This window comes from Xiphophorus couchianus, chromosome 18 (assembly GCF_001444195.1).
Source record: "Xiphophorus couchianus chromosome 18, X_couchianus-1.0, whole genome shotgun sequence".
In the NCBI taxonomy this organism is placed as follows: Eukaryota; Metazoa; Chordata; class Actinopteri; order Cyprinodontiformes; family Poeciliidae; genus Xiphophorus; species Xiphophorus couchianus.
In genome coordinates, this window is record NC_040245.1 from 29,196,428 (window position 1) to 29,223,798 (window position 27,371).

The 27,371-nt window shown below is 40.2% G+C and overlaps 2 protein-coding genes and 1 long non-coding RNA gene across 7 annotated transcripts in view; 1 reads left to right on the forward strand and 2 right to left on the reverse strand.

Moving 5' to 3' along the window:
* Positions 1 to 3,554: 3,554 nt before the first annotated feature.
* Positions 3,555 to 14,037, reverse strand: LOC114161585 (protein sel-1 homolog 3). Of its 2 annotated transcripts, none has more exons than XM_028044941.1 (23): positions 12,851 to 14,037; positions 12,297 to 12,771; positions 11,545 to 11,671; positions 11,326 to 11,447; positions 10,565 to 10,680; positions 10,417 to 10,478; positions 10,211 to 10,340; positions 9,724 to 9,859; positions 9,497 to 9,628; positions 9,208 to 9,413; positions 8,926 to 9,105; positions 7,638 to 7,757; positions 6,514 to 6,654; positions 6,360 to 6,422; positions 6,058 to 6,231; positions 5,841 to 5,968; positions 4,886 to 4,969; positions 4,717 to 4,807; positions 4,555 to 4,642; positions 4,369 to 4,478; positions 4,142 to 4,269; positions 3,966 to 4,071; positions 3,555 to 3,788 (listed from the first exon to the last, which is right to left on the reverse strand). In XM_028044941.1, exons 1-23 carry the CDS (start codon positions 12,902 to 12,904, stop codon positions 3,696 to 3,698), a joined length of 3,066 nt encoding a protein of 1,021 aa, XP_027900742.1. In that variant the 5' UTR covers positions 12,905 to 14,037; the 3' UTR covers positions 3,555 to 3,695. The 2 variants fall into 2 exon arrangements, with proteins under 2 accessions (XP_027900742.1, XP_027900741.1); XM_028044940.1 differs by having other exon boundaries at positions 9,208 to 9,437.
* Positions 14,038 to 14,993: 956 nt separating this feature from the next.
* Positions 14,994 to 27,371, reverse strand: part of stim1a (stromal interaction molecule 1a) — a 36,905-nt gene continuing 24,527 nt past the window's right edge. Inside the window, exons 8-14 of one of the 4 annotated variants that reach the window (XM_028044944.1) lie at positions 26,643 to 26,820; positions 24,415 to 24,582; positions 23,789 to 23,889; positions 23,459 to 23,688; positions 21,388 to 21,468; positions 19,948 to 20,011; positions 14,994 to 18,215 (exon numbers count right to left, since the gene is read on the reverse strand). In XM_028044944.1, the coding sequence (XP_027900745.1) occupies positions 17,708 to 18,215; positions 19,948 to 20,011; positions 21,388 to 21,468; positions 23,459 to 23,688; positions 23,789 to 23,889; positions 24,415 to 24,582; positions 26,643 to 26,820 (1,330 nt within the window). In that variant the 3' untranslated portion in view covers positions 14,994 to 17,707. Of the gene's footprint in view, positions 18,216 to 19,599; positions 20,012 to 21,387; positions 21,469 to 23,458; positions 23,689 to 23,788; positions 23,890 to 24,414; positions 24,583 to 26,642; positions 26,821 to 27,371 lie in introns of all 4 variants that reach the window. The other 3 variants (XM_028044942.1, XM_028044945.1, XM_028044943.1) reach the window with 3 other exon arrangements.
* LOC114161587 (uncharacterized) lies at positions 21,463 to 23,232 on the forward strand. Its single transcript, XR_003599053.1, has 2 exons — positions 21,463 to 21,870; positions 22,413 to 23,232. It is a non-coding gene; the product is annotated as an uncharacterized LOC114161587 (long non-coding RNA).

Here is a 27,371-nt window from a genome sequence, read left to right on the forward strand (position 1 = left end):
TTTGGACAGTTTCACGGCGCTCTAAACCACAGCAGTTAGGAGTGAATGCAGCAGTAAGATGAGCTCATTTTTCCTCCACATCGCGAACATTTGCAAAGGTTTTTCCACAAACCACTCGGGTAAAGTGGAAAGCAAGAGGGACAGTTTGCTCAGCGGCGACGTTTTCCTTTAAAAATGACAAACGTTGCATTCTTGTTGTGCTTAAAAGAGCTAAAATAAGACTATGAGCTCTAAAGCCATACAATTAAACAGAGAAATATCAAATAAAATAAACATAGGAAGTTCATACTCTAAAAAAAGACCCTGTATTGTGTTTTCTTCACATTTATTACTCTTATGATCAAAAACAATATTGCATGAGCATTTTTGACCTAATTAAGCTTCAGTCCAACACGTGACGCAGCCTCCACGTCTGGTGGATAATAGCGCCTCCATTTTCACCGCTGTGCTCGCAGCAACTCTAATATGTAATTTAAACTGTAGATCAATTTATTTCAAGATGGCAGAGGATGATAGCTTCTAATTGCAACACCTGTACGATTTTCTGCATGGATTCTTTAATCGAATGGGATCAGAATCAGCGTAAAGAGTTGTTCCATTCATCCAGTAAGTGCTCTCGGTGAGACATATTTAAATGATCGTCACAGTGTGTGTCCCTGCTAAAGTCTGGGCTTGTTCGACGTCTTCATTCCCTGCGCGCGTGGGCGACCTAATGGCTGCTGCAGGCGCTCTGCGTGGAAACGTTTCACTGGCATCAAGTTCTGGTCAATTAATGGGTTAGTTTAAAACCGCAGCTTTTAATGGGAATTTATTTGACCAGCCAACATAAAGAGGGAATTAAATGCCAAGTAGAAAAGATTCTTCTGTACAAGTGGAAATCCCCAAATTCCCTTAACCCCCTTCCACTCTGATAGCCTGAAATTAAGTCTATTGTTTACCGTCAGATGTTTGTCATTCAAAAATGAAGAACATCGTTGATCAAGCTGGATGAGAAATGAGCAGCTGCTCACTGAAGGTGTCTAGATGACACTATTTTTCCAATAATGTTGAAAAAAACACAACATCGCAATTGCGGGGTTTCCACTAAATAAGAGGTGCAATTAAAATCACAGGAGAATAACATCCTCCTCCTACCATTTCCTGTCTTCTTCTTCGTGGTTTGCGCCAGTGACAACATCCGGCTGTTGATCCCACAACTGGTGTGACGTGAAGAAAAAAAAAAAGTTTCCATTTTTGTCGAAAAACGAGGTTTTTTTTCAAAATTGCTGCGTTTCCATTAAGTAAAGGTATTTTGGTGACGTCATACTGCGCGTTTCTATGGTGAGTGGAAATGGCAGCCAGTGTAGCGTGAACATCGCTGCGATAACCCAAAGAGTAACACCAAGTCCTGGGGCGGGTTAACGCGGGGCTAAAGTTTTAAAACATTCTCCCCCAAATCTGACCATTTTCTGACGCACTGTTCAGTTCATCATCTGAAAATGGAAACAGTGGAGAGCTGACGTGACTGTCCACCTACACTGACAGAGGAGAGGTATTCAGCCGAGACCCAGGGAAGGTGGAAGAATCTGTCGATCAAATCAAAGAGTTAGAAGTCACATTTCTTACATACTGGTTGTTTTAATATCTTCTCTTGGGTAAATATAAGAACTGTTAACAGAATTTCAATCTGATTGTTTAAGTGTGTGCAGGTTTTGCACATTAGTGTTTCATCGAGGAAACACTAATGTCCGTCCCCACGCATTAACCTTGCTGCTGCCCCTCGCCGCTCCTGAAACTGTGTTGTGGATATTTTAGCTCTTGTCACTTGTTAGTGTTGCAGCTCCTGCCATGCTATAAATAACGGCCGTCACAGGGAGGGATGGGAGTCAGCAGAGAGGCAGACAGCAGAGGGCATGGTGGCCTTGCCTCACCAGCATGCAGGAATGAAATCTGCTCATTCTGACACTTTGATGCATATCTTGTGTGCCGAATCACAAGGCAGCTGATTCATTTTCTGTGTAGAAAGTCTTATAAAATCAGACCTTGTTGTATTTATTTATTTTTTACTTTTCTGTTTGAGTGCTCAAAAACTGTAAGCTTTCCGCAGATCAGCGATTAGGCCTGGAGTTTGATGACCGGGCCAGTCCATTGGCTGCATGTTTGGGGTCGCCGTTCTGCTGGAGGGCGGATATCCACTCCAGCCTCCAACAAGTTTTCTTTAAGGATTCCCTCGTATGCATCATGAAGCTGCCACCAACGAGCTTCAAAATGGGGTGGTTTGTTCGAGGTGACGTACAAGGTTCCTCTAACTACTGTTGATCTCATGTGATCAGGTATAGAGCTTGTTACAGTATTAGAAGAAAAGGGGAATCATTTTGCAAAGCACTGAGTTTAACAACACAGTAACAATAAAAGTAAAATAAGGAATCCAAAATATGTTTTTGCTGCATAAGTTTGTCCTCTGGAACAAAAGAATTGAGCCTTGGCAAACTATGAAAGTGTTAAATATATACACTGGTGTAAAGAAACGCTCAATGCTTCAACATGGGCACTACGCATCTTCATTTTGCTGGTACATGTACTAAAATCAAAAGTTATTTCAATCAAAAACATCTTAACAGACCGAGTTACATGTTAACATTGGACCTTCTTTGATATCACAGCACAATTCTTGATCCATTGAACTTGTGAGTTTGTGGAAACTTTCTGCTGAATTTCTCTGCAGGATGTCAGAAAACCTTCTCAGAGCTGCTGGTTTGATATGAACTGCATTCAGATCTTCTGCTGGAGGAAACTCCAAAGGTTCTCAATAGGGTTGAGGTCAGAGGTCAGAGGAGGATGGTGACCACACCATGAGTTTCTCCCCTTTTATGCCCATAGCAGCCAGTGACACAGTGGTATTCCTTACAGCATTCATTGTCATGCATGAAGATGATTTTGCTACTGAAGGTACGGCTCTTCTTTTTGAACCATGAAAGAAAGTGGTTAGCGGTGGCTCAATAGTAGGTTGATGCTCCACAAGCCTCTGGAGGATCCTCCACCTTGAGGTTCCAGAGGCTCCTGCAGCTTCAAATAACTGTTTGCTGCTTTGTAAGGACATTTTAACAGCTGCTCTCTTAATCCAATGAATTTGTCTAACAGAAACCTTCCTCATTTTGCCTTTATCTGTACAAACCATCTTTGTTCTGAATCAGCCACAAATCTCCTCACAGTACGATAACGCTTCAGTTTTCCTTAAATATCTAATGTTTTCATATCTTTTCATACGGCACTACAATATCTGATGATTTTGGTCAGCAGAGATCCTTTCTCTTTCCCATATTGCTTGAAACCTGTGGCCTGATTAATAATGTGGAACATCCTTAAATAGATAAATCTGATTAAAATGTCATGTCAAGAAAAAAAAAACCTGAAGAATTTGTTGAAGAAATTAGGTTACAATATAGGAAAACAAAGCAAAATCCAATTTCCAAACAACAGAAATTGTTTATTTAAAAAACACTAAAATATTATTGCAATCTTATACGAGACTCTGAAGAGTCAAAAAGACTGAAGAAAAAACACAACGGAGACTCTTTCAGTTTCTTTACAGTTTCTTTTTTTTTACATGACTTAATTCAATAAAATAAGACATCAAATTCATGATGACCCTGGGATAATCTGCATTTAAACACTAAATAATCCATTTGCTGTTTGTGCATTCTGTCAGATTTGGGTCAAGACTCTGGGTCGCCCGTGCGTCTCCTCAACACGCCGAGGACGATCACAAACACCGTTGGAGTCGCAACCACAGCAACAGCAACGGAGACCTGGAAAAATAGCATCTACACATTCAATACTACAGTACAGTCACAATTAACCAAAACATATTCTTCAAATATACTTCTGCGTTTGGTATTTTTAGGATGACATTTTCATTTTAAAATGCAACACGGCAACTTGCTGTAAACGGATCGAGTTTCGTGACGTTAGCAGATTGAACCAACCTTCACGACTGCAGCAACGTAGCGCTTTTCAAATGATCGCAAAAATACTTTGAGCAGAGCGAGGCTGCAGGGTAAGTACGAATCCGCGTTGTCCGAGTCTCTGCATCTGAGAGGAGAAAAAATACACTTTTAAAATAACTAAAGTGACAAATACATGTTTATTAGCCTTTGCTAACCTTTTGTACAAAGTACTGAGAAGCAAATTCTTGTCTGCCAGGTGCAGCTCAGACAGGCCAAGCTCAATCAGTACGGGAAGCGGCAGTCTGTAACCGTCCTCAGCAAGCAAGCCAAGGTTGTACCAACCCTTAAAAGAGATTAAAGGTACAACTTAAACAGAAATATTCACAAGTTTAATTATAAAAAACACACAAAAAGAAAGGAAAACAACAATCAAAAACAAGACCTGTGGGTTTTTCCTTAAGGCCGCCAGTGAATACATGTGTGCAGCAGAGGAGAAGTCTTTCTCCCTGCTGTCTGACCCTTCATACAACAGGTCACCCATCCTTATAAAGGCTGGAGGAAGAGCAACAACGCAGGTCAGTTACAGGAAATGGCCTAGAAACGATTGAACATAAAGGTGGTGACGCACCATAAGAGTCTGGTTTCTGACTCTGGATTGTGAGATTGTAATATCGCCACATGCATCGTGTAGCATAAGCGGGATCCAGGAAACCAGCCTAGAACGGAAAAAAACGTTCAATCGTGACTCGATGTTAAAATCTACATTGTACATATAAGAGATACAACTCACCGCATTTTGTTCACAAAGGTACGCCACATTGAACTGTGCAGGAGAATACCCCGATTCAGCTGCCATCATATAAAACACCAAAGATATGAACCTGTTTGATGAACAAAATGTCATTTTGGTCTAAATATGCGTTTGCTGTCGTATCAACTTTGAAAAGAGGAGAACGTACGTGTCGCTCTTCAGGTAGGAGTCCAGCGCTTTGCGTAGGACGGTGCCCAAGTAGCCGTTCTGCTCAGCTGTCCACTTCACCCAGCTACAGGTTGATGAGAACACAGTAAACAAGTCAAACATGTGCAAACAAACAGTGAGGTCAGAGGTTTACATACTGTTATCACTGGCACGGGTCTGCTTTGAATTTTGGGCTTTCAATAAATCAATTTAGTTGAGTTTATTCGTAAATCACTGATTTATAACAATGTTGTCTCAGAAAAAGTTAAATCCAATCTAATCGTTCAGATAGATTGCAGGTCGATGTCATATTTTTAATAATGCATTTCAACTGTTCATTGTCTAGGAATGACAACATAAACCTGTAGTTTATGTATTAAAATAAATACCAAAGCTGCAGTAAATAACATGTTTTTTACACATTTGTTAAAACGCGCTGTCGTAACAAAAACTGAGCTTCCTCCCTGTGGCTCTACTGCCACCTGCAGAAATACACCGCTCCCGGTTACAAACTACCAGTCACAGCCAGGAAGAGGGTCTTAGTGCTGTCAATCACCCTCATGTATGTGCTTCTCACACCCTTTGCCTTGCTCCATGTTATGCTACAGCTAGCATAACAGAAAGCTAGCTGTCATCATGCCTGTCATGACTGCTAAAGCTAGTTAGCATACGTGGCAGCGAATAAACAGTTCTTATGGAACGATAAGTTGTTTTCCACCATTACAACTTTGACCAGCACTTACACAGGAGTGATTGACAGCGCTAAGACCCTCCTCCTGGATCTGATTGGTTGTTTTTGGTTGTACAAGAATCTCTCACCCCCCCTGGAAGTTTTGAGGATTTTTATGATGCTTAAATGTCAAAACCTATCAGAGTTTGTGTTCATGATGAGTGTAAGTGAAGGTTTCAGTAGAGGTGTGCATGAAGTGTGATTAAACAAAGTGGAAGTAGCTAACGAAACGGCATCTGATGGACGTCTCTCGACGTATCCGGGAATCCCGGTGGCCCAGACGTCGGCTAGGAAAACCGCTGCACGCGAGTGTCCTCGTTCTGCAGACTTCAGGTAGTACTTGTAGGCCACATGCTGATGGACACACAAATTATTCCCCACTGAATGATCTGAAGGTTTTACACTAGAGTACAAGGAATGTGTGCCTTTGCATGTTTGCGAACCTGGTCTGCAGGTTTTCCTGGATACAGGCCCTGTGAGTACAAGACACCGAGGTTCAACGGGGCGTCTGGAGAACCAAGGAGATCGGCCTCCTCCCACAGAGCCACCGCCTGCTGGTAGTCCTTCTCAAACTGCTCATAGTACCAGGCCAAGGCGTTGACTGCAGGAACAAAACCCTGATGGAAGCATTGTAAAACAAAACAGGGTGAGTGTGAACATTGAATAGATTTCTAACTAAGAGGTTAACAAGCTAATCACTACATTGCCATCAAAAATGGGTAATTAAAACATAATTATTTAAAACCTGCTCCATTGCTTTCTTGAGGAATGTGACACCTTTTGGAACATCCTTCTCAACTCCTTGACCCTGCAAAGAAAAACAATCTGCTATAAGAAGATCACTATTCTTTAAAACAAAAAAAGCCAGCATTTTTAATGTATACGGACTTAAATCTTACCAGCAGTAGTACTATTGCATAGTCATACATAGACGCTGGGTCCTCCAGCTGAACAGCTCCTCTTCTGTAATGCTTCACAGCCTCTTGAATGTTTGGAGACAATCCTTGCTGACCCCAGAAGAGCATCCGGGCAAGAGCTTGCTGCAGGACAACGGTTATTTTTTAAATGTTCCACTCCGTCTTCGAAGCTGCAGTTGATCACTTTTGCAAGAATATGTCTTTCACATGTTTGTTAAAACTGTCACTATGCTGGGCCAGTACAATAAGAGACAGATAATCTGGACAAAACCCCATTAAAATAATAAAATCCAGCTCCTCCGATTCCTCCCAGTCGTCCTGCTGCTGTCGGTAGAAATACAGGTGGCAGCATTTCTGCATGAATTTATTTATGATGGAAGAGATAGAAAAAAGAGGAGTACATTTCCACCAAAGAAACTTAGAGAAATGTTTAGATTTGATTCTAGAAAAGAAATCGTGGAAATTTTCAAAAACTTTCAAAAATGAAATATTTTTGCCTTTTGGACATTTTCTGAGTTTCAAAAGTTGGAAGATTGGTAAGGTCTTTTAATCCAATTTTTGACTTTTGAAACTTGGAAATTTCTACTTGCTTCTAGAAAATTTCTAAGATTTATCTCAAAATTTTGGATTTTTTTTTTTGACAAATTTTCATCTTTTGAAATGCCAACATTTCAAAATAAAAATTTCCAGAAGATTTTTGCGATTAATTACAGAATTTCTGAGTTTCTCTATCAAATTTGTGATTTTTGAAACTCAGAAATTGTTTTCTAGCAGATTTGAGATTTTTGGTGAAAATGTTCCCCCCGCCCCAACCTGCCACATTTTTTTTTTCTATCTACAACAACAGCCCTGATTCGTTGTCGTAACTTTCGGTTATTTCTGGAACATGACAGAAATCCCACACATGCAGCTAGACGAATAAAAGATTCAGCAGCAGCAAGAAGAAAGTGGGGAATCTGTTGCAACAGATGGTGGTGGGCACAGTCCACCCCTGATCTCAACATCACTGAAAAGATCAAAGCCCCACAGATCGCCTAAATCCTCACAAAAATCTAAATGAACTCCCTCCGATGCCTAAAAGAACAGGGCCAGATAAAGCTGTGTACCTCAGCGTCAGCTGCCCCTCTGCGGGCCTGAAGCTTCAGCCACTGAAAGATGTGATGGTCCTCATTGGTCTGACGGTTCAAAGCCTCGTCGTCGTTCAAATATACAGCCTCCACAAACGTCTCAAAAGGAAGTGAAAAGCAGAAGACATGTTAAGGTGAAACACTTTGATTTTCTTTTCAGCAGTTTCTACCACAAAACGCTGCGGTTATGAATTAAACATGAAGAACTGCTCCAAACAGCCTCTTCATCAAACAGTAATCTCTCCTATATCACAGAGCACAGAGTGCAGAAATCATATTGATGACTTTAAACTGGATGCTGATCCCTCAGTGAAAGGAGATTTTTAGAAGCATATTCTGCCTCAGCTCACATGTCAGAAAAATGAGACGCAGAACCCTGCAGAAGTGTTCACGCCACTTGGACTTCTTCATGTTTTCAGCCATAATAGAATGGCAAACTTCCTTCTAGAAAACATTATCTGCTCTTTTACACAAATCTAAAATGTGTGACATTCAATTCCCTTTACCTTGATACTCCCTGAATAAAATTCAGTGCCACTATGGCGTGACAATTTCATAAGACAGATAATGTGAAGGTAGGGAAAAAAACAACAAAAAAAAAAAATCAAGCTCCCCCTTGTGGTCCTTATGCTGATCTGCAGGAATACGCCACTGGTCAGAAACAACCAATGAGAGCCAGAAGGAGGGGCTTAGCACTGTCCAGTCTTCATTTCACTGGTGGTTTTTTATATGGGCAGTTGCCCAGGGAGGCATTAGAAAGGGGTGGGTCGCTCAACAAATATGAAATAAAGTATCTTATCTGTCAGTTTTCCCCTGACAGATAAGATATCAGTCAGGGGACAGAATGCAGGTATCTGTCAGATATCTGCATACTTCTACTTGTATGCATGTGCAGTGGACGTACTTTAGTTACCTTCTTAAAATAATGGCCCATGGGTCCTCTTTTGCCAAAAGATGATTTAGATAAAAAAAATAAATAAATAAATCATGTTTGGCAAAAAGCCAGCATGACCCTTGGTCTTAAGCATCCTGCATGTTTTAGTTCTCTCCATGGTGGTAGTAACAACCTTTTCAGCACGACGGTGTTCTTCTTAGGCCTTGTAATGAGCCATTATTTGATTCAGGTGCGTTAAACCAGATAGAGAACTAAAACACGCAGGAGGCCGGCCCTTGAGGACCAACTCTGGACACCACTGCACAGTATAGAAGAACAGAGATGAGAGCTTTCTCTCAGTTTCTACTTTCCAACATCCAACACATCCATTACCTGCTGTGGTGTGGGATTATGACGGTCTAAAGTCGTCTGTTTAGCAATATTTGCATAATATGCATAAGCCAGATCTGGGTCTTTGGGCAGACCATGCAGCCCCCGCTGATGGACATGACCGAGATGAAGAAGCGCCAGCCGATGGTCCCTTTGTGCAGCCAGCAGGGCAAGCAGCCAGGCCTGTGACCAACACAGAAACATGGGAATAAACTGAACATGTTAATCCCAGGTAGAGAGAAACAACCTCTGCTAGAATAAAAAAAGAAAAAATGAATAAAACACCTTAATGGGGTTTTTGTGGACTCCCAGACCAGAGCTGTAGAGCACAGATGACATGTGCAGAGCGTGGTTATCAGCAAGGCAGCCAGCTTGGAGCAGCAGAGGTAAGACTTTCCTGACCGCTGCACTGCTGCCCATTTGACTCATCTTCTGAACAGAGAAGGAGTACAGAGCTCTTCCCACAGCGGACGGGCTGACTGCCGTTCCTCCTGCGGGTGTTTGATAGCCCATCACTATCAATCAGTGAATCAAGAGATCATCACAGACTTGCATTATGTGGTTCATTTGTTACCATGTTTAAAAACCAGTAACTTGGCCAGTTTTGTGGCCAGTTTTCTGTGAGCTGCCGCCTCCTCCCAAAGCTCACACCGGGGATTTGAAAGATCGCTTCCCATCCGGTCGTGGAAAACAGCCAAACAAGTCCCTAAAATGGCCAAAAGCAGTCAATATTTTGGTGACTTCACAGGTTTTCTTCCGCTCAGATTTTACCGCCATCTGGTGGACAAAAAGACACATTACCACTTTTTCTCTGGTGTTTGGCTTTGAGGGTGAAGCCACTGATCTTGACGGTGATGTCAAAAAGAAATTCTTGGCAGCTCTGCAGCCATCCAGTCAGGTTTATGTTTTTTATAACCTCTGGAGCAGCTGCGTCAGACTGTGGATGTAGAAAAACGAGGGAGAAGAGCTTAGATTTAAAGTATACACTGTTAAGTAAAAGCTGCTGTATGACAATATAACTGAAAAGTTAACTTGTATCATTGAATCATGTCAGCAAGTGTAATTATGTTTAGCACTGCCAGTCATGAGCATGATTGACAACACTAAGACCCTCCTCCTCTGACCAACCCACTCTGATTGGTCGTTTCCGACCGAGGAGGAAGAGGAAGAGCTTGATTTTTTTCACAGATTATCTGTCTCATATTATACTGTCACAACATGGTGACACTTTCAACAAATATGTAAAAAACATTTTGTTTATGAGATGAATTTGTAAGAGCGTAACTACCAAACTGTGAGGAACTCTGTTGCGGTAGTACACCACTGGTCCAAAGTAACCCTCCAGGCCTCGGATGAATTTCCCTCCACCAATCACAAAATACCCCTCTGTGTCATCCAGCATGGCAGAATGACTCAACCTGTGTATTAAAAAACAAGTTAAAGATGAGCAGAATCACATGATGAATTTCTCATGAAATTAGAAAGTAGACCTACAAGTACTCTGAAGATTTAACCGTTCTTTCCTCGTTGTCCATAAACGCCAAGGAGACGATGACCTATAGAGACAATGGCAGCCTTAGTTCCATTGTCATCCTTAAGAAAAATATTGAAGAACATGCTGCGTCAACATGAGATCACTCACAGTTCTGCCCTGTAAGGTCAAAGTGAGTTGGCACCACTTGTTTAAAGGCACGGCGAACGAGGAGAGAAACGCAGAAGATTCCTCAGACGCTCCACTTATCTGAATGTGCAGCCGGCCTGTCGTCAGAATGAGACCGAGTCGGAATGTTGCTTCAAATTATTTCAGTTAAAACTGTCATTTATTCATCTACCTGGAGCTTCCTCTAACAGAGACTAGTAATAAAAGAGCATGGACCTTTATGTGTTGAATTTCAAGCAAAATATTCCAAACACATTTCAAATGTTCATTCATTTGAGCTGGACTAAAAACTAAGAAAAAAGAAAAAGGTTTACAGATGATAAATATGAGTGGCAAATTATTGGAAGGTTTTATCAGTGCATGAACGTTTGTTGGGTGCAAATGGTTCCAAAGCAGAACCAGAATCATTATTTGTTTAAAATACTGATTTAAGTGAATAATTCAAATGATAAAATCAAATAAATAATAAATAAACAAGTCAATAAAATAAATGATTTGGCATAAAAACTAAAATTTTGAAGATATCTCAATCTTGTCTCAATAATGTTCTTTATTTGGAGACATGTAGATATTTTAGCATTAAAACCTGTTTTAAGCTTTTGGAATTTGGAAAAATGGCCACAAATTCCACTGAAAAGCTGTAAATGGTGATTCCAACCATGATCATGAGGGGTGTGGTGTCAGTAAAGATGCCTCTCTTTCAACATCAAATAGTAGCTTTCATGTAGAAAAGTTATTGATACCTGATTTCGTTAGCAAAAGTGCTGGTGTGGCATAATTGTTATGGGAATCAATGTGATGAAACACTCCACACAATCTGTGCTCGCAATACCTGCTAACAAATACCCACAGAGAAAGTTCACACCTAGGAAAAAAAATATTACAGTGATCAGTGCAAAGGTAACCATAGTAACGTTTCCATCCACCGAATAATTAACTGGATGGCAACTTCACTGTCATACCAAGGAAAAGGGACGGCTTTAACGCGGAAGTGCTCCAGCAGCTCGTTCCTGTACGGATCCAGGCTCTTTGTTATTCCAAAACTTTCTCCAGTTGAAGCATAGAGTGCAGACAGAAGATGGATGGTTTCTAAGGGTAACAAGGAGTTTTAGTTGAATAAAAATTTGTTTTTTTATATGCAACAGCTGTCATTTAAAACAGGTTAATGTTTCAAGTAACTTCCACAATGCTACCAGTATTAATTTCATATTATGTTATCCCCTCATCAGAAGCATGGATGAAGTATTGCTTTGATTCTTTCATGCATGTTTGAGAAAGTGACATCGACCTCCCACCTCACGCAGCACCCCTTCCCCACTCAGCTCCTCCAGACTAGCGGCAGTAGCAATTAGCAAACAGCCCAGACGTGCAGCTGGGCTGTACATCTTATAATTTCTTCCTTATGTCCTTCTTTTCTTGATTCACTCCTCCTTAAGTGTCTCTCTCTTATCTTCCTTCCCTTTTTATTCCATTCCTTCCTTTATAGCCTGTTTTGTAACCATTAAAATATGAAACATTTTAAATTGAAGAAGCCAGACGAGCCCAGCTGCACATCTGGGCTCATCATGCAAACTACTTCTAAGTCTAACGCTCCTAACAGCGGTTGTAGACAACATGAGGAGCCATGTTGTGATGACTTCCTGTCAGAAAGAGCAGAAGTTTCTTAAAGAGACAGAGGCCCAATTTCAAAGGAGTTTCACTGGTCCAATCTTACCTTGCTCTAAAGGACACTTTTTCTGTAAAAACTGCTGAGTTAATTGTAACATCTGTTTACTCCACGCAGTACAGAGACGATGCTGCTTGATAGGGCGACTGAAGAAGGGCTTGGGCAGCAAGAACGCCACATCCTGAGAACCCTTGGACCGTTTAGTATCATCAGAACCACTGTATCTGACAGAGGCTCGGAGAAAACAACTCAGCACCCTGTGGGACTCCGGAACGATTCCGTCTGCTTGGTAAACCAACCAGTCTGGCAGATTCAGCTTCACGGTCCTTATTACAGGGTCGCTGGGGACACAACTCCATCTTCTGATAGGGACTGTGGAGACCGAGCCAGTTTCAAACGACACAACACAGTCCAGCTGTACGGTAGCTGCCCCATCGCAAGAGTAGAAAACTCTCAGGAGATGGTCAGGGAGAGCTTCCTCTGGAGGATTCAGGAGCTTCACCTGGTCCAGACCGCAAACAATCTGAAGAACGGCACACACACAGTTACACACCTGACGAAAGGGGAGAAGACAGAGATGCTTGAGATGAACATGCTCCTACCTGCATGCCGAGGAAAAACTGGCAGATGCATTTGTACAACGAATGAAAGGCCATGTTTCACAGCGCCGGCAGCAACCTTCTGCTGCAGAGAAACTAAAGAGCCGGATCTAATCCTGTTCCACATTGGCTGCTCTGAAACACAGGTAAATATTTAACAGCACACGGTTCCACCCAATTACTACCTGAACCGTGCGGGTGAGTGGGGAGGAGTTGTATCTGAAAAAGACACAACTAAAGCTTCTCCACAGAGCCTGCAAAAGTATTCACACCCCTTACATGTTTCCACATTTAGTTTACAGCTGCAGGCCTTTTACATGACAGGCCAACACAAACCAATGAGTGCTTGTGAACTGGAAGCAAATTACATTTGAAATATTTTACAAGTAAAGACCTGATAACTGTGATGATACTTGTCCTTCCTCATGATCTGGGTCCAGACAGATGTTTCATTCATATCTACAGGAAATACAGTGGAGGAGCTGCAGAGAAACACAGCTCTGGTGAGAAAATCAAACGGAACAGATAGCAGTTCTGCATGAAGCTCAGGAAATCCACTGCTGAGGGAAAGCTGTACACACACATCCTGTTTAACATGTTAACCTATCCATGTGCCATGTAAGAGATTAATACTATTTATTTAGTTATTTAGATTGTCTTTTTTGTACACTTATTTTCTTTAATTGTTAATTTTCTATTTTGGTTGTCAACATACTTCACTATGGCATCTGCTTTTTTTTGAGTCATTTGTTGGTTGTGTTTATTATTACAATCCCTTTGCGTTTGGTGTTGTGCCTCGTGTGAAAATCAAAAAAATATGTAAAATTAGAATTTGTGTCTGTAAACATGACAAAAATTCTCAAGAGGTATAAAAGATTTTTGTAAGTGACTGCATGTTTGAAATGCAATTTGCTTAAGTTTTCTACAAGTTAAAATGGTAATTCCTAATTAAAGGAGTGATAGTATTTTTCAGGCGTAAAATCTGAAAAATACTGAAGGTGTATGTATATGTATGTTTGATGTATACAGTACACCTACACCTTGTAAATATCAAACATAACCTAAAAGAAAGTTGACTTCACAATTTGACGCCTTGAAAGTGGTTTCTGTCTCTTTAAGAAGACATTCTGCCTTCAACACGTCGACAGTGCTTCACATTAGGCCGTTTACAACGGTTCCTAGGAACGTTGCAAGACTGAGAAGTTGTTTATTCCTGAAGAAAAATGGAAAAAAAATCTGCGAGTTCAGATTACAAACGAGTAAAACCCAGTTTGTTTTCATTCAAAATAGTTTATTGCTATCATGCAAGAGTGCCATCAAAGTCTAGACCACCACAGATGCAAAATTATCATTTTTCTCTGTACAAATATACTGCATGTATTCATAAATATAAGCTCAAAAATGAGAAGAAAAGTCGAGTAGCAAGGTTAGAGTTGAAGCTGATCCATTCTTTTAACCCAATATAGGCTTTGTTATGGTAGTTGACATGCATCAACATTACAGTGCAATATACTGGGAGGAGACAGACACCCGGACACACACCCCCGCGCACTCAGATGGCATTTTCAATTTACAGCCGTCGTGCAGAGAGAGAGAGAGAAAAACTAAATAGAACAAAAAGGAGAAAGGTAGAAAAGACACTAAGAAGTACCAGTAAGAATGTTTTCAATCTGGTCTCTTAAATAAGTAACTGAAACATTGTCTTCTGCATCCGAACCACCGGTTACATTACGAGGCCGAGGCGGCGAGAGACGAACTGTCTTCTGCAGCACTTTTTGGTTGATCACTTAACAGGAGCGCCCTAAAAAATGACCGGCGCCATCACTACGTCAAAAATCAACTACAACTACTGATGCATAGCTCTGTGCTTAAAACCAAGCGACTTGCATTAAAAACTGCCACAACATTCTGTGTTGTAAATAATCTGAGAATTGAACTCATCTGTAACGAATGTAAACATGTTGTACCTACGGTACTGTTACAGTAACGATACCCTGGGACATTCAGTATCTATACTGGGGCACGGCGCACATCGTGGAGCTCTGGACTCTGGGCAAAAGGAGCCGAAGGGATCGAACACAACACAAATACGAAGGCCTCTGAACAAATCAGAGATTTGGCACTTTTACTCGATTGGTTGTTTTGCCTCCACACCTTGTAGTATTTTATAAAAAGTCATCTTAAATGGTAACATTTTTTTTTTTTTCTTCAGCTAAGCAAATACATATCCTTGTAATGGTAGCCCTTACCAACAACTATTACTACTTACTTTTTTGTTACATTGAACTAAAGTGGAAAAAAGGGGGACCAGTAAGACAGAAAAGAACAGAAGCAGTTTAAAGTTTTGCCTTTCTAATAGAACTGATCAGAAATGTGACGTCTGATCTAATCACCTTCATCCGACTGTTACCAAGCAGAGGAGAACTGGTTCAGAAAATTCATCCACACACTGCTATATTTCAACTGGTTCTTCAATTGGTTTTTTTGTGTGTTCTTTTTTTAATGATTATGAATCATAGTTGATGAAAACCCTAAATCCAGCTTCTCAAGAAATTTGACTGCAAGTATTTTTCATAGCACAACAAATGCTATGGCCTGAAAACTCACAGGAAGGTCAGTTGTGTTGGAGACGTGAGTAACAAAGTGTTGTTACTTACAAAAGCTGGCTGTTCAGAGTGCAATATCCAAGCACATCAACTAGTGGTGGGACTTGATTCAAATTTTCAATAGTCAATTGCAGAGTCTGTAATGAATTAATTATTGTAATTATTGAATAAATAGACAGCTCAATAACATTTGTTTTTAATCTGAACTGGTGCAAAGTGCTGTTCTGCTTTCCAGTGTTTCACTCGTGGAACTTCTTTACAAATGTGGACTGTGGTCGTTGACCTTAGTACTTTTGATGTCTGCGCTGCTGCTACATGTTTAGCACTGAGATGCTATTTTTGGCTTGAACAGCTTCACTGTTGGGCTAACTCCTTCTAGCACAACAACAGTCTCTTCTCGTTCCATCAGACAGTCTTTTGAAGCAAATGTTATCCCAGAGTGAGCCAAGAGAAGTGGCTTCGTCATTCATTGCTGAATGCAGATGTCGGCTGTGTGTCAGATTTACGGACGTACCAGAAACGCACGAACACAAAGGTTCCCTTGTATGTAAAAAGATGAATTGCATCAAAGTCTTTAAATGCCCTAAAATGGATGTGATTGATTTATCTAAATGAATGTTTCAAAGTCCTGACTGTGACAAATGGAAAGAAAATAATGTCAGAAAAAAGGCTCATTAGTAAGGGATAACTACTAGTTATTGCTAGTAACTAGTAGTTATTGGGGATAACTACTAGTTATTGCTACTAACTAGTAGTTATTAGGGATGACTACTAGTTATTGCTAGTAACTAGTAGTTATTAGAGATAACTACTAGTTACTAGATTGTGAAGTAATCTTGCTAAAGATTGTGAAGCTAAGATTACTTGCATACATAACCAGGACCCAGGTTGCAGCTGGTGCATTTCCTGAACCAGATGCAGGAAGAGTTTTAGCTTGAAGCAAATAAATTGTTTATGCATCATTTGGCGCCACATTTTTCCTTTCACTCAACCTTCCACTGCCGGGCTTTAATAGAGCACTGAGAGCAGCCAGCAATTAGCTTTTGTGGCTCCACCCTACATTTGGGTGGCGTCAATGACAGAATGGTGGAGAAAAATATGGTGTTGGCCATGATGTAACATTTCTGTTTTGAAACCGATTACATTTATCAAATGTAATGTAGACTTTGTGATCTCAAATACAGAATTCAGGATTTTCATTAGCTGGAAACAATGATGCTGAAATGAACAGAAATCAATTGTCCAAAATGATCCCTGCTTAGTTCTTTTGAGCTTCACTTCTGGAACTAAATGTTTTGGATTTACTTTTCAATGTTAATTAAATTTAAATGAGACGCATATGTAAGGTTTCAATTCATTGAATACTTTTTTTTAATCTGTGGTTATTGTTTAATAAAGTTGGACTTTAAAGCAAGAAAAAGAACAGACATCCAGGACCTTTCCAATGTTGTACAGAGTGAACAAGTATTCAACATTAAAAAAAGAAATGCCCTTACCCTAAAATGTGATTGTCGTTTCGTAACATTAGCAGATGTTCTTCTTGTAAACTCCATCTACAAGTCTTTACTGTTACACTGTGTCTAAATAGTAACATTTTGGTGGAGCCAAACCTCTAACTACCACTTCTCCTATTGTGTTTTAAGTTCCCCTAGATGTATATTTTCACCCTTCTAGACAACAAATGACAGAAAAATCTGTACTTGCCAGTTGGAAAAAAAAAAGACAAAAAAAAAAAAGAGGAACAAACCACAAGAAACAGTGTGCATTCATTTGAATTGGTAGGCTAGACAGCTAGGTAGTAATCAAAGTAACATCGAGTGTTTTCTACGCTGGATAACAACACGAACCGAGCAAACACTAAGAGCATATCAGTCAAACAAAAGTGAAGACATGCAAAATGTCAGATTGTAGAACGAGGAAAAAAAAATTCTAATAAAAAAAAAATCCAGAGGGAGACACGCTTCCCTTTCAGACTGGCACAACCTCCTGCAGGAATAAATAATACTTTACATTCCACTGTACAGACCTGCCCCGCCGCGCTCCGCTTCAAGCGCTGGACCATCGAGCAGAGGAGGCCAGATGGCGGGTTGCTCCCACAGGCCAACGCAGGCGTCGGAACCTACAGGTAAAATGCAACGTGCCATCTTTTTGACCGTAATTAAACCCAAGACGTTACAAAAAGAAGTAGAAGAAAAAAAAAGACAAATAGAGGAATACAGTCAAGCAGCTTTGACAGCCTTTTGGTTCTTGTTGCTCATTTCTTCTGCTTCTTGAAGATTTTGAAGGGGTGTTTCTTGCGGATGACGGCGGAATCTGTATCTTCTCCCGTAGAGCAGCTGTCCTCCTCCAGAGGACTCTTCTTGGACGACAGCTGTGGGATGCGACTGCTAACCTTCCCCCCCGCTGCCGCCGCTCCCGCCTGGCCGCCCGTCGGAGACGGCGTATCCGGCTCGGTCGAGTTGGGGCTGAAAGATCGGGAAGACTCGGAGAAGCTGTTGATCTCTCCCAGGCTGGGCGACTTCTCCATGTGGTGGATCTCCTTCATGAGGATGGGGCTTCCGGAGACGTTCTCCGCGGCGCCGCCGTCGTAAATGCGGTTCCCCCCGTTAGAGTGCAGGGAGACGGTGTCGTCCGCCCGGCCGGAGAGGCCGTACATCAGAGAGGTGGGCTTGATCAGGTGGCTTTTGGAGCCGTAGGCCGAGAGCCGATCGCCGACTTGCGAGAGGGACAACGAGGAGTCGGAGTCGGAGCGGTTCAAGTCCCTGCAGGGGGGCCCGACGTAAAAAACAAAAATTAGATGGGGGGGGGAGGATTTGAAATATCCATAGGTTTCATAATGTATGCATGTATTCCAGGTAGGGTTGGGCGAAATGGCTTAAAAATAAAATCTTTTTTAGAGATGCACCGATAAATCGGCCTTGATTTTCTTAATTTTGGGAGATCAGTGATTGGTCGATACTTAAATGTTAAGCTGATCATAAAGCAGGTCTAAAAATCAGCCACTATCCTCTATTGCTCTACTATGAGAGAGGGTTGAGGCTATTTTTTTAGCAACATTTCAAACAAGACCGGTGATTGGCCAGAAAACTGCAATCGGTGCATCCATCTTTTTTTTTTCTTATCAGATTGTGTTTTCTGAGGAGAAAATTACAAATGACTAAATATTTCCAAAATGTGACTTTCATGTCAATCATCCCTACAGCAGCGTATTAGGCCCAGGCTTTGAGAATTTTGATGTATTTACAAGAATAGTCTCAATATTAGCAGAATAAAGGCACAATTTTACAAGAACATCTTAAAACTAACACAAAAAAGTTATTTTAATGAGAAAAATTCATCCTGTAAGCAAGATCTGATCAGTTTGTTCAGATCTTTATTAGTCGTTTGCATGATGGTTTCAAAGTTCTGCTCGACAATCATCTGACGCCGACGTGTCAAAAGATTTAGTATTTCCTCATCAGTAAATCTAAAAGCCAAATCATCATTCGAATGTTTTATTTTTAATGTTGGGTTCTCATAAAATTACTGCTTCATCTTCAAAAGATTATGACTGTATTCTTTTCATAATACTATGACTTTATTCTTGTAAATGAGGAGAAAAAAGTAGCCTGGTCCTAATAGGTCCTAGAGTCCAAATTAATAGAAGCACATTTGTCAGATAAGACTGTGGACTTGGCTGTGCCGACATCACTCTGAACTTTGGAAACACAACGTGCCCATTGGAGAGAGAGAAAACAAAGATTTTCCAAAAATCAAATCTTCAAAAGCCAATTTTAATAGAATAATCGATAAAAACTGATCTATCGCCCAGCCCTAATTCCATGCTTAGGTTCATCTGCACTATGTCTGCAAAGCAGCATGCTGAGTGAAGCCTGGGTAATGGAACTTCACGCTTGTTAATAATGGAAGGCAATGAATGTCAGGAGCACTGCAAAAAGGCTGAAAAGGAGAGAGTAACTGTTTTAAGAGGTGCAGTGATGATAAACACAATGACTTCAACTACTGAGAGTGACAAAACCCAACACTCTGAAAAAGTGTCAGTCTTGCAAGAAATGTAAAAAAAAACAAAACATGACCAAAGGTGGTTAGAAAAATAAAGAAATAAAAAGAGCCACACACATGCATAGTGTAGAGTGAGACGGGTACCCGAGACTTTCGCTGCATGAGGAGTGAACTTTGGAGATATAATCAGGAATTGGGTCCATGGGCTGGAAAGCAGCATGATGTACATGGGAGGAATGAAGGGCAACACCGCCAGCAATGGTGCTGGGCAAGCAGGAGGAGGAAGAGGACAAGGACGGCACAGACTGAGGGATTGGGTTGAAAGAGCAGATGACTGACGGGTGAGACACAGCTGAGGAGAGAGTTTGCAGGGGAAGACATTCGAGTTGCCCGAACGAATGGCTTCGAGACTGTCTGAAGGAAGGCCTAGGCTTGGACGGGTAAGGGTTGCCCTCTCCCTGCTGCCCCGCAAGAAGGGAACTCTCTACCAACCTCTGGGAACCCAAAGCCAGCTGGGGGTCAATGTGGCGTTGGCGAAGGGACATCATACTGGGAGCTGCAGGGAAAAGCCACAGTATTAGTAGCAAACACTGACAGGAGAGATTTTGACAAACAAGGGAAGGAAAGAAAAAATTAACAGAGGAAAAGATTGTTGGGATGTTACTCAGAGATGCACCAATAAGGCTGTTGTTGGCCGATATAAATATATATATTCTTTTCTTTCTTTTAGGTCCAACCTGCAGATTCATTAAATAAAACAGAAAAGAGAGAGAATTTGGCTCTGCAGGTTCTTTGATGGAAGTAACAAATTTGTAATACAAAACAGATTAATAAATACATTCTAAACATTTATTATGTTTAGATTCTTGTTTAATTCAAATGTTTAATGGGCTGGAAGATATTTCTGGAGGGAAGCTGATGAATGGACAGATGAGTGGATGAAAATAAAGAGTGGAGGAGGGAATAAATCCTTTACATTTATCAGATTTTTTTATTAAATTGACAAAAAAAAGCATGATTGTGTTTGATGCATTTACAGAAAATAATAAGAGTTATTTGATGCATTTAAAGAACAAAAAATGCAAAAAGAGAAAAATACCTATTTTTTCTACCCAATTAATAATTGGGTAGAAAAAAAGTGCCTAATAAGAAACTTTTATTTATTTATTTTTTTACAAAATTTTAACCAGGTGAAGCTAAAACTGAACAACTTGAGTTTTTGTTATAACTAATGCTGAGACAAAGTTTGTTTGTTTTGTTCATCTAAAATGCAAGCTGGATATATTGTTTGTACAGTTTTGGCTTAATCACTGCTCAGAGTGTAAATAAAAATGCTACTTTTTTTTCAGCAAATAATCTTTTTTAGTCTTTTACTAAAAAGATAAAATCACTAAATCGTAAATTTACTCATAAAATTAGTCAATTTAGTAATTTTATTAGTAAATTATATTACCAACTTAGTGGTCAAATTTACTAAATTAGTTTACAACATCAATAATTAACCATGTTTTTAATCACAAAACTATTTTTTAGTTGACTTCATCACAATTAGTCCCATAAGTGGCTTCATCCCTAAAGGAGACCAATTCAAACTTTTCATTAACTTTATGAATGCCTTATTAATGCATCCGAGGAAAATTACATTATGTATTTATCGTAGCATTTCCAAAAATAAGAAAAAAATATTAAATAGGTAAAACTTTTCGAATGTTATTGAGATAAAACTACAGGAGTGAATCGGGCAAAAGCCACATATGGAGATGGGAGTTCATGTGGTGAGCAGGTACTAAGGAAATATTAGTAGAGTTCTCTGATGAACAGCATTGGTTGTTCATTCAGCTGTGGCCCAGGACATACAGGTTAAAGGAATTACAGACGGGTCAAAGGGGAAGGCAGTTTGAAGACTGAGTTTGGGAACAAATTACTGCCAACCAGAATACTTCCTTATGGACTGGCAATCTGAAGCACTGGGCCACAGGTCACCGACTCGCCGCCTCTGCTGCTGTGTGCCATCTAAAGTGAGGCCATTGGGAAAGTGTTGGGAGCAAAACAGAAACAAAGGTGGTGTGTAAAAAAAGAAAAAAAGGGGGAGAGTGAGAAAGGGAGTGCAATTAAAATTGATAAAAAGACTTGCATGTGTTAAAACACATGATGAAATGTTTAATGTTTTGTCTAACTAGAAACATTTTAATAATGTGACTAAACACTGCAGTGGTTTGGGAGGCTCAAATGTAAGAATCTAATATTATACAGAAAATCCATGTTAGAGGAATGGATGGAAATGTGATGGAAAGCAGGATGTGAATGCTGACTACACTGGGATCTGCCACAAAGGCAGACTGAGCATTGCTGCAGGATACATTACAATATCAACACAAAAACTTGTTCTTATGAAGAAGTATATTTTTCTGAACAGTTCAGTTTAAACCGGTCCGTCGTGGTGAAGAGAGAGCTGAGCCAAAAAGCGAAGCTCTCGATTTACCGGTCGATCTACGTTCCCACCCTCATCTATGGTCATGAGCTTTGGGTCATGACCGAAAGAACGAGATCGCGGATACAAGCGGCCGAAATGGGTTTTCTCCGTAGGGTGGCTGGGCTCTCCCTTAGAGATAGGGTGAGAAGCTCAGTCATCCGGGAGGGACTCAGAGTAGAGCCGCTGCTCCTTCACATCGAGAGGAGCCAGTTGAGGTGGCTTGGGCATCTGGTCAGGATGCCTCCTGGACGCCTCCCTGGTGAGGTGTTCCGGGCACGTCCCACCGGGAGGAGGCCCCGGGGAAGACCCAGGACACGCTGGAGGGACTATGTCGCTCGGCTGGCCTGGGAATGCCTCGGGACTCCCCCGGAGGAGCTGGAAGAAGTGGCTGGGGAGAGGGAAGTCTGGGCCTCCCTTCTGAAGCTGCTACCCCCGCGACCCGACCTCGGATAAGCGGAAGAAGATGGATGGATGGATGGATGAGTTCAGTTTAAAAAAAAAAAAAGTCACAGAAGGCCTCAGTGTTAATAATAGCCTGGAGTTTAAGTAAACACATAGAACATTAAGAATATTTACAAAACAAAATCAAAGATAGAGATGCACCATTTGAAAGTGGCCCTGACCTCTGAGTGGCCAGGAAACAAAATAAACAATCAGATGTTTTTTACGGACAGCGTAAATCCCTGAGAGCTTCCAGGCTGTGGTAACATCCCTCAGAGACATTGACTCTGCCTCTAATGTCAACAGTAATGGCAATAATGAAGAGAAAAACCGCTGAAGAAAAAAAACAAGCATTTTATGGCCACTCTTCCTATATTACAATTTCTAAAGAGAAATCGGAATTGCTGAAAATCAGTGCCGGCCGGAAAAGGGTTTACTAAAACATGTGACCGGAACAACAGTGTGTTAGGACCACTGCAGATAGAAATAGAGTAATAGAGTACATTTCCACCAAAATACTCAGGAATTTTTAGATCAATCTCAGAAATTTTCTAGAAAAAAGGACAAGTTTCAGCTTGAAGAGTAAAATGTTTGACTTTTGAAACTCAGAGATTTCCAAATTATATCTAGAAAATACCTGAGGTTTTTTCTAGCAAAAGTACAACTTTTAAAACTGAGTTTTTTTGTGTGTGCAACATTTCTGACATTGTTCTAAAAATTTCAGACTTTTTTTGGGCAGAAATGTACTTTTCTTTGCTCTAGCTACATTGACCCTAATACACCACTATAGATAGCATATTAGCCAAAAAAATCTGAAAAGTACAAAAATTATGTAAACTGCAACTGTTTTAAAAACAAGACAGTTTAAGTACATGAACAAATCCAACGGTCTTGAAAACAATTATTCACAAACAATTACACCACCCTCCGTCACCGGTGCGAGATGGAGGCAAAAAGGCAATTTCTCCAATTGTCATGTGGGTTGATTTTTGTTTTCTTTTTTTCAATTCCCCACCACAGTCTTTGGCTGTTTAGGGAGTTGTTTGCTAATCCCCGAACCTTGGGGAACAGATCTGAATGAACCCTTACATTGCAGGATTCCAGACATCATGCCTTCGTCCAAGTCGTCCATGTCGTCAGACATGACGAACTGCTGCGGTGTGGCTCTGCCGCCCATGAAGCTGGCGTCGAGGTTGAGGGTGGAGAGCAGCGAGGGAAGGCCCGGGTTGTTGACGATAGTAAAACCTGTGAGGATCTCAATCTTCTCCCAGCGGTGCAGCCTTTCCCTCAGAGCGGCGGTCACCTCACCAAGCGCTTGTCTGAGGAAATGTTACAAAAAAAAATACATATATAAGGATGTACAACAACAACTAAGATATTTTCTATAATCTTTCTGTACTGTTGTTCACTCCGACTCACTTTGCAGCCAAGATTTTGTGGTCCACATCATCCAGTGAGGAGCTGTGAGCCACATGGAACGTCCCAAAGAGAGTGTTCCTCTTTTTCTTGATCTTTTCTGCCTGTGAAGCAAAAAGCAAAACTTAGTGCTTAGTTTCCATGTATGTTAAGATGAAATTTATCTCTTATATTTGTACTGAGGAAACAGAACCAGCAAACAATTTTTGCTAATGGATAATGGGTCTGAGATGGGTCTGAGAGGATTAGGGCCAATGAAAAAAATAAAAGAATTTTGGGTTTTTTCCTCTGAATCAGATTTGTTTGAATTGTTTAAACAATTCCAGCAAATCCAGTCTTAAAACTCAAATCTACCAAAGAAATTTTGGATGGCATTCAGTGTGTATAATGTGCAGGTTTACAAATCCTATAATAAAGAAATGTTTGTGATTATTTTGCTAATATAACATAATTGACACCTAATCAGAAGTCAGAATTCTGAGGGAAAAAAGGGGAAAAAAAATCTGAGAATAAAGCTTGAATTATTTTATTGTTTTTAGAGGCACTAATCTGCAGAATTCATCTGATCTGCCATGTATCATCATTTACAAAACAAATACAATACATTGTACTGATTCTGTTGTGCTCACCCCTTCTTTGGCCACCAGGAGCTGCCGTTCAGCATTTTGCTTCTTGATGTTGTAGTACTGCACCTCGACCTCATGGGTGAGCTGCAGCCACTTCTGAAGAGGTTCTGGAGGAGACCAGCCGCTCCGAGACTCCAGTTCCTTCTCAGCTTTCTTTAGAGCCATGCGCACCTACAACAAGTTGCACACAACAAGGTTAAGACATAAATGTAGCACAATAATACAACAACACCAACAACAATCTGGAAACAACTAATGTTTACTGTTGTACAATTTTCTAATTTTTGTGAAATTAAACAGAGGTTTTTAATAAATGTAAGATTTTATTACATTAAAATTAATGTGCCAAGAACAGTTGGGTGATGAGTTTGATATGTGACTCATCAAACCAAACGTTAGCCCCTCCCAGTCTGGTTTTTGGGAAATATGTCAGTGGCCAGGTCTGCATTTATTCATGGGTATGATGACCTTGCACAAACAATTCGACAAATGGAGAAAAGTGCGTGGAAAACATCTGTCAATTTCCAAAAAGCCAATATTACAACAGAGGATTAGTAAAAGACACAAAACCCTGAATCCTGGGTTCTCTCACAAAGTCTCTTTTAATGTTGTGTAACGTCTTGGAGCTTGAACTGCACACTTGGCCAAAGATGAGACTTAAAATAACAGAAGTGCTGAATGAGGTCTTGTTTCATCACGCTGAAGGACAATAAAACGCACCGTCGTGTGCAACGCTCTGCAGAACTGCACCGATCAAAATGTCATCACAAACTTTCAGAACCAGAACCAAACAGGGAGAAGCATCATTTAGTTTTTATGCTCCACTAACAAACGTCCAGAAAACTGCAAAACAGCCGAAACACTTCTATCAATACCAATTATACCAATTTGTGTAGGTGATGTTATAACTGGAGCACTGATTATTGTATTTGATGTATATTTACTTGATTATATTATTTGTTGCTTGTTCCATAATTGGTAACTACATATGTTATGTTTTTATAGTGTAAAGCACTTTGAACTGCATTGATGCTAAAATGTACAACAGTACAGAACTGCTGGGTTTACAGACTTTACTTTAGATTCGAATTGTCCTTCTGCTGCTCTGTTTAAGGAAGGAAGATTCTTACAATTTAGAACATTATTATTTTTCAAATTTGCAGTTTCATTTCCAAAACAAAATTACCAATGCATTTCATTCATTATTTGAACTCAAATTTGCAGTTTTATTCTTAACTCAATGCTTCATGTTTCTGATGATCAGACCAGCAGTTTTTTTCAAACTTTGGAATAACCTAGTGAAAGACTGGCCTTCTGTAAATTATTTAAAATTGTACTCAAAGAGTTGTGATTTAAGTACATGATATTAGTTATTGTTAGAGATTTTAACCAATTTCCCACTCATTTTTAAAGATGTTTTTATTTTTTATTTTTAATGGTTATCTTTCATAGATTTATGATCTGCTGATGAAGGATTGTAGTGTTGGATATTTTCCTATAACATTTAGGTTTTATATAAGGGAGCTTTTGCCTCTTCTTGAACTGTTTTTTTTCTTCTTCACAATAACATGTCTTGGAAGACAAAAATGATTCAATGTCAATCATCACTGTAAATTAAAAAATTTTAAAAAATAAATAAATAATCCGTTTAGTTCAGAAAACTAACTTCCTGAACATGACTGATATATCCAGAAATGGCTATAAAAATGGTCATTTACTACTTTTTTTGTTGATAAATTAGGACCATACTCTTACAAATTCCTTTTAATGCCACAAAAAGATGTACAGTTGTATTATTATTATTTTCCACATGTCCTGCCACAACATAGCATGTAGAAGCTGGTCGCCAGCGTGTGCCAGGGAACTTTGCTCTACAAAAAGGACATCTGCAGATGATTTCCTAATTACCTGAATGACTTTATTAAATCAGAGTTGCATCTGGCATCAACATAGAAAGGTCACTATGATAAAGTATGAGCCTCTGTATGTGTCACCTTCACTCTTGGGGAGTAGAAATGTGAAATTATTTAATCATTGCTATGCATTTAAAAAATTAAGTTGAAGAATGAAAAGGGAATATAAATTATGTTTACACTACAGGAACTGGAAACTAACACCTGTCCTGAATACAAGTGAGTAAAAAAAAAGAAGTTTTGTATGTCCCTTGCATTGGACCTGTAATATGGTAAAACTAAACCTAACCTGAGCGTCATGGATGAAAGTGACTGTACCTGTTCCAGCTCTTCTTCTGCATACTTCTGCCGACTCAGCTCGTTCTCGGAGCCTTCTCGCAGCTCTCTCAGTCGCTGAGCTTCTTGCTTTGCAGCGTTTATCTCGTCTCTCAGCTTCTGCTCCAGGTTCACCTTCTCCACTTCCACTGTCCGATGCTCCTCCTGGGCAATCTGCAGCCTTAACGCAAGGTCAGGGGCAAACAGGAAAAAAATTAACTTCCATTTAACTCATCTTAAAAACCAAGTCATCGGCATGCTAGTGCCACCTTGGTGTGGAATGTGAGCAGTGAATCAGCCCTGCATCACCGGAAACAATGGCTGACGTGGAAAAGCAGAGCAGCGCGCTCAGCTGCTAAGCTGCTCACAATAAAGTGACGTCAGAGAGAGGAGAGCCAGAAATGGCAACAGCTGACAGTAAGTGGCCTCAGAATAGCACAGTGTGATTCCAGATACACCTGTGCTTTTTGATTCACGAGATAGGTTTTATGTCTGTTATATTCTCTAAGCAAGTACTTAAAAAAATATTTTTGCTTTCAAAATATTTAAATAAGTTGCAAATCATCACCATTTTTATGCCAAAAGTGATTTTGTAAAAAAATTTTTTAAAAAGCATCTCACCATCATTTTAGAAATTTGACAAAATATTGATCACAATTGGTCTGCAAAATTAAATATTTGCTAGTTGTATTAATCACGGAAGGTAATGTCTTAAAAAAAATTCTTATTTGA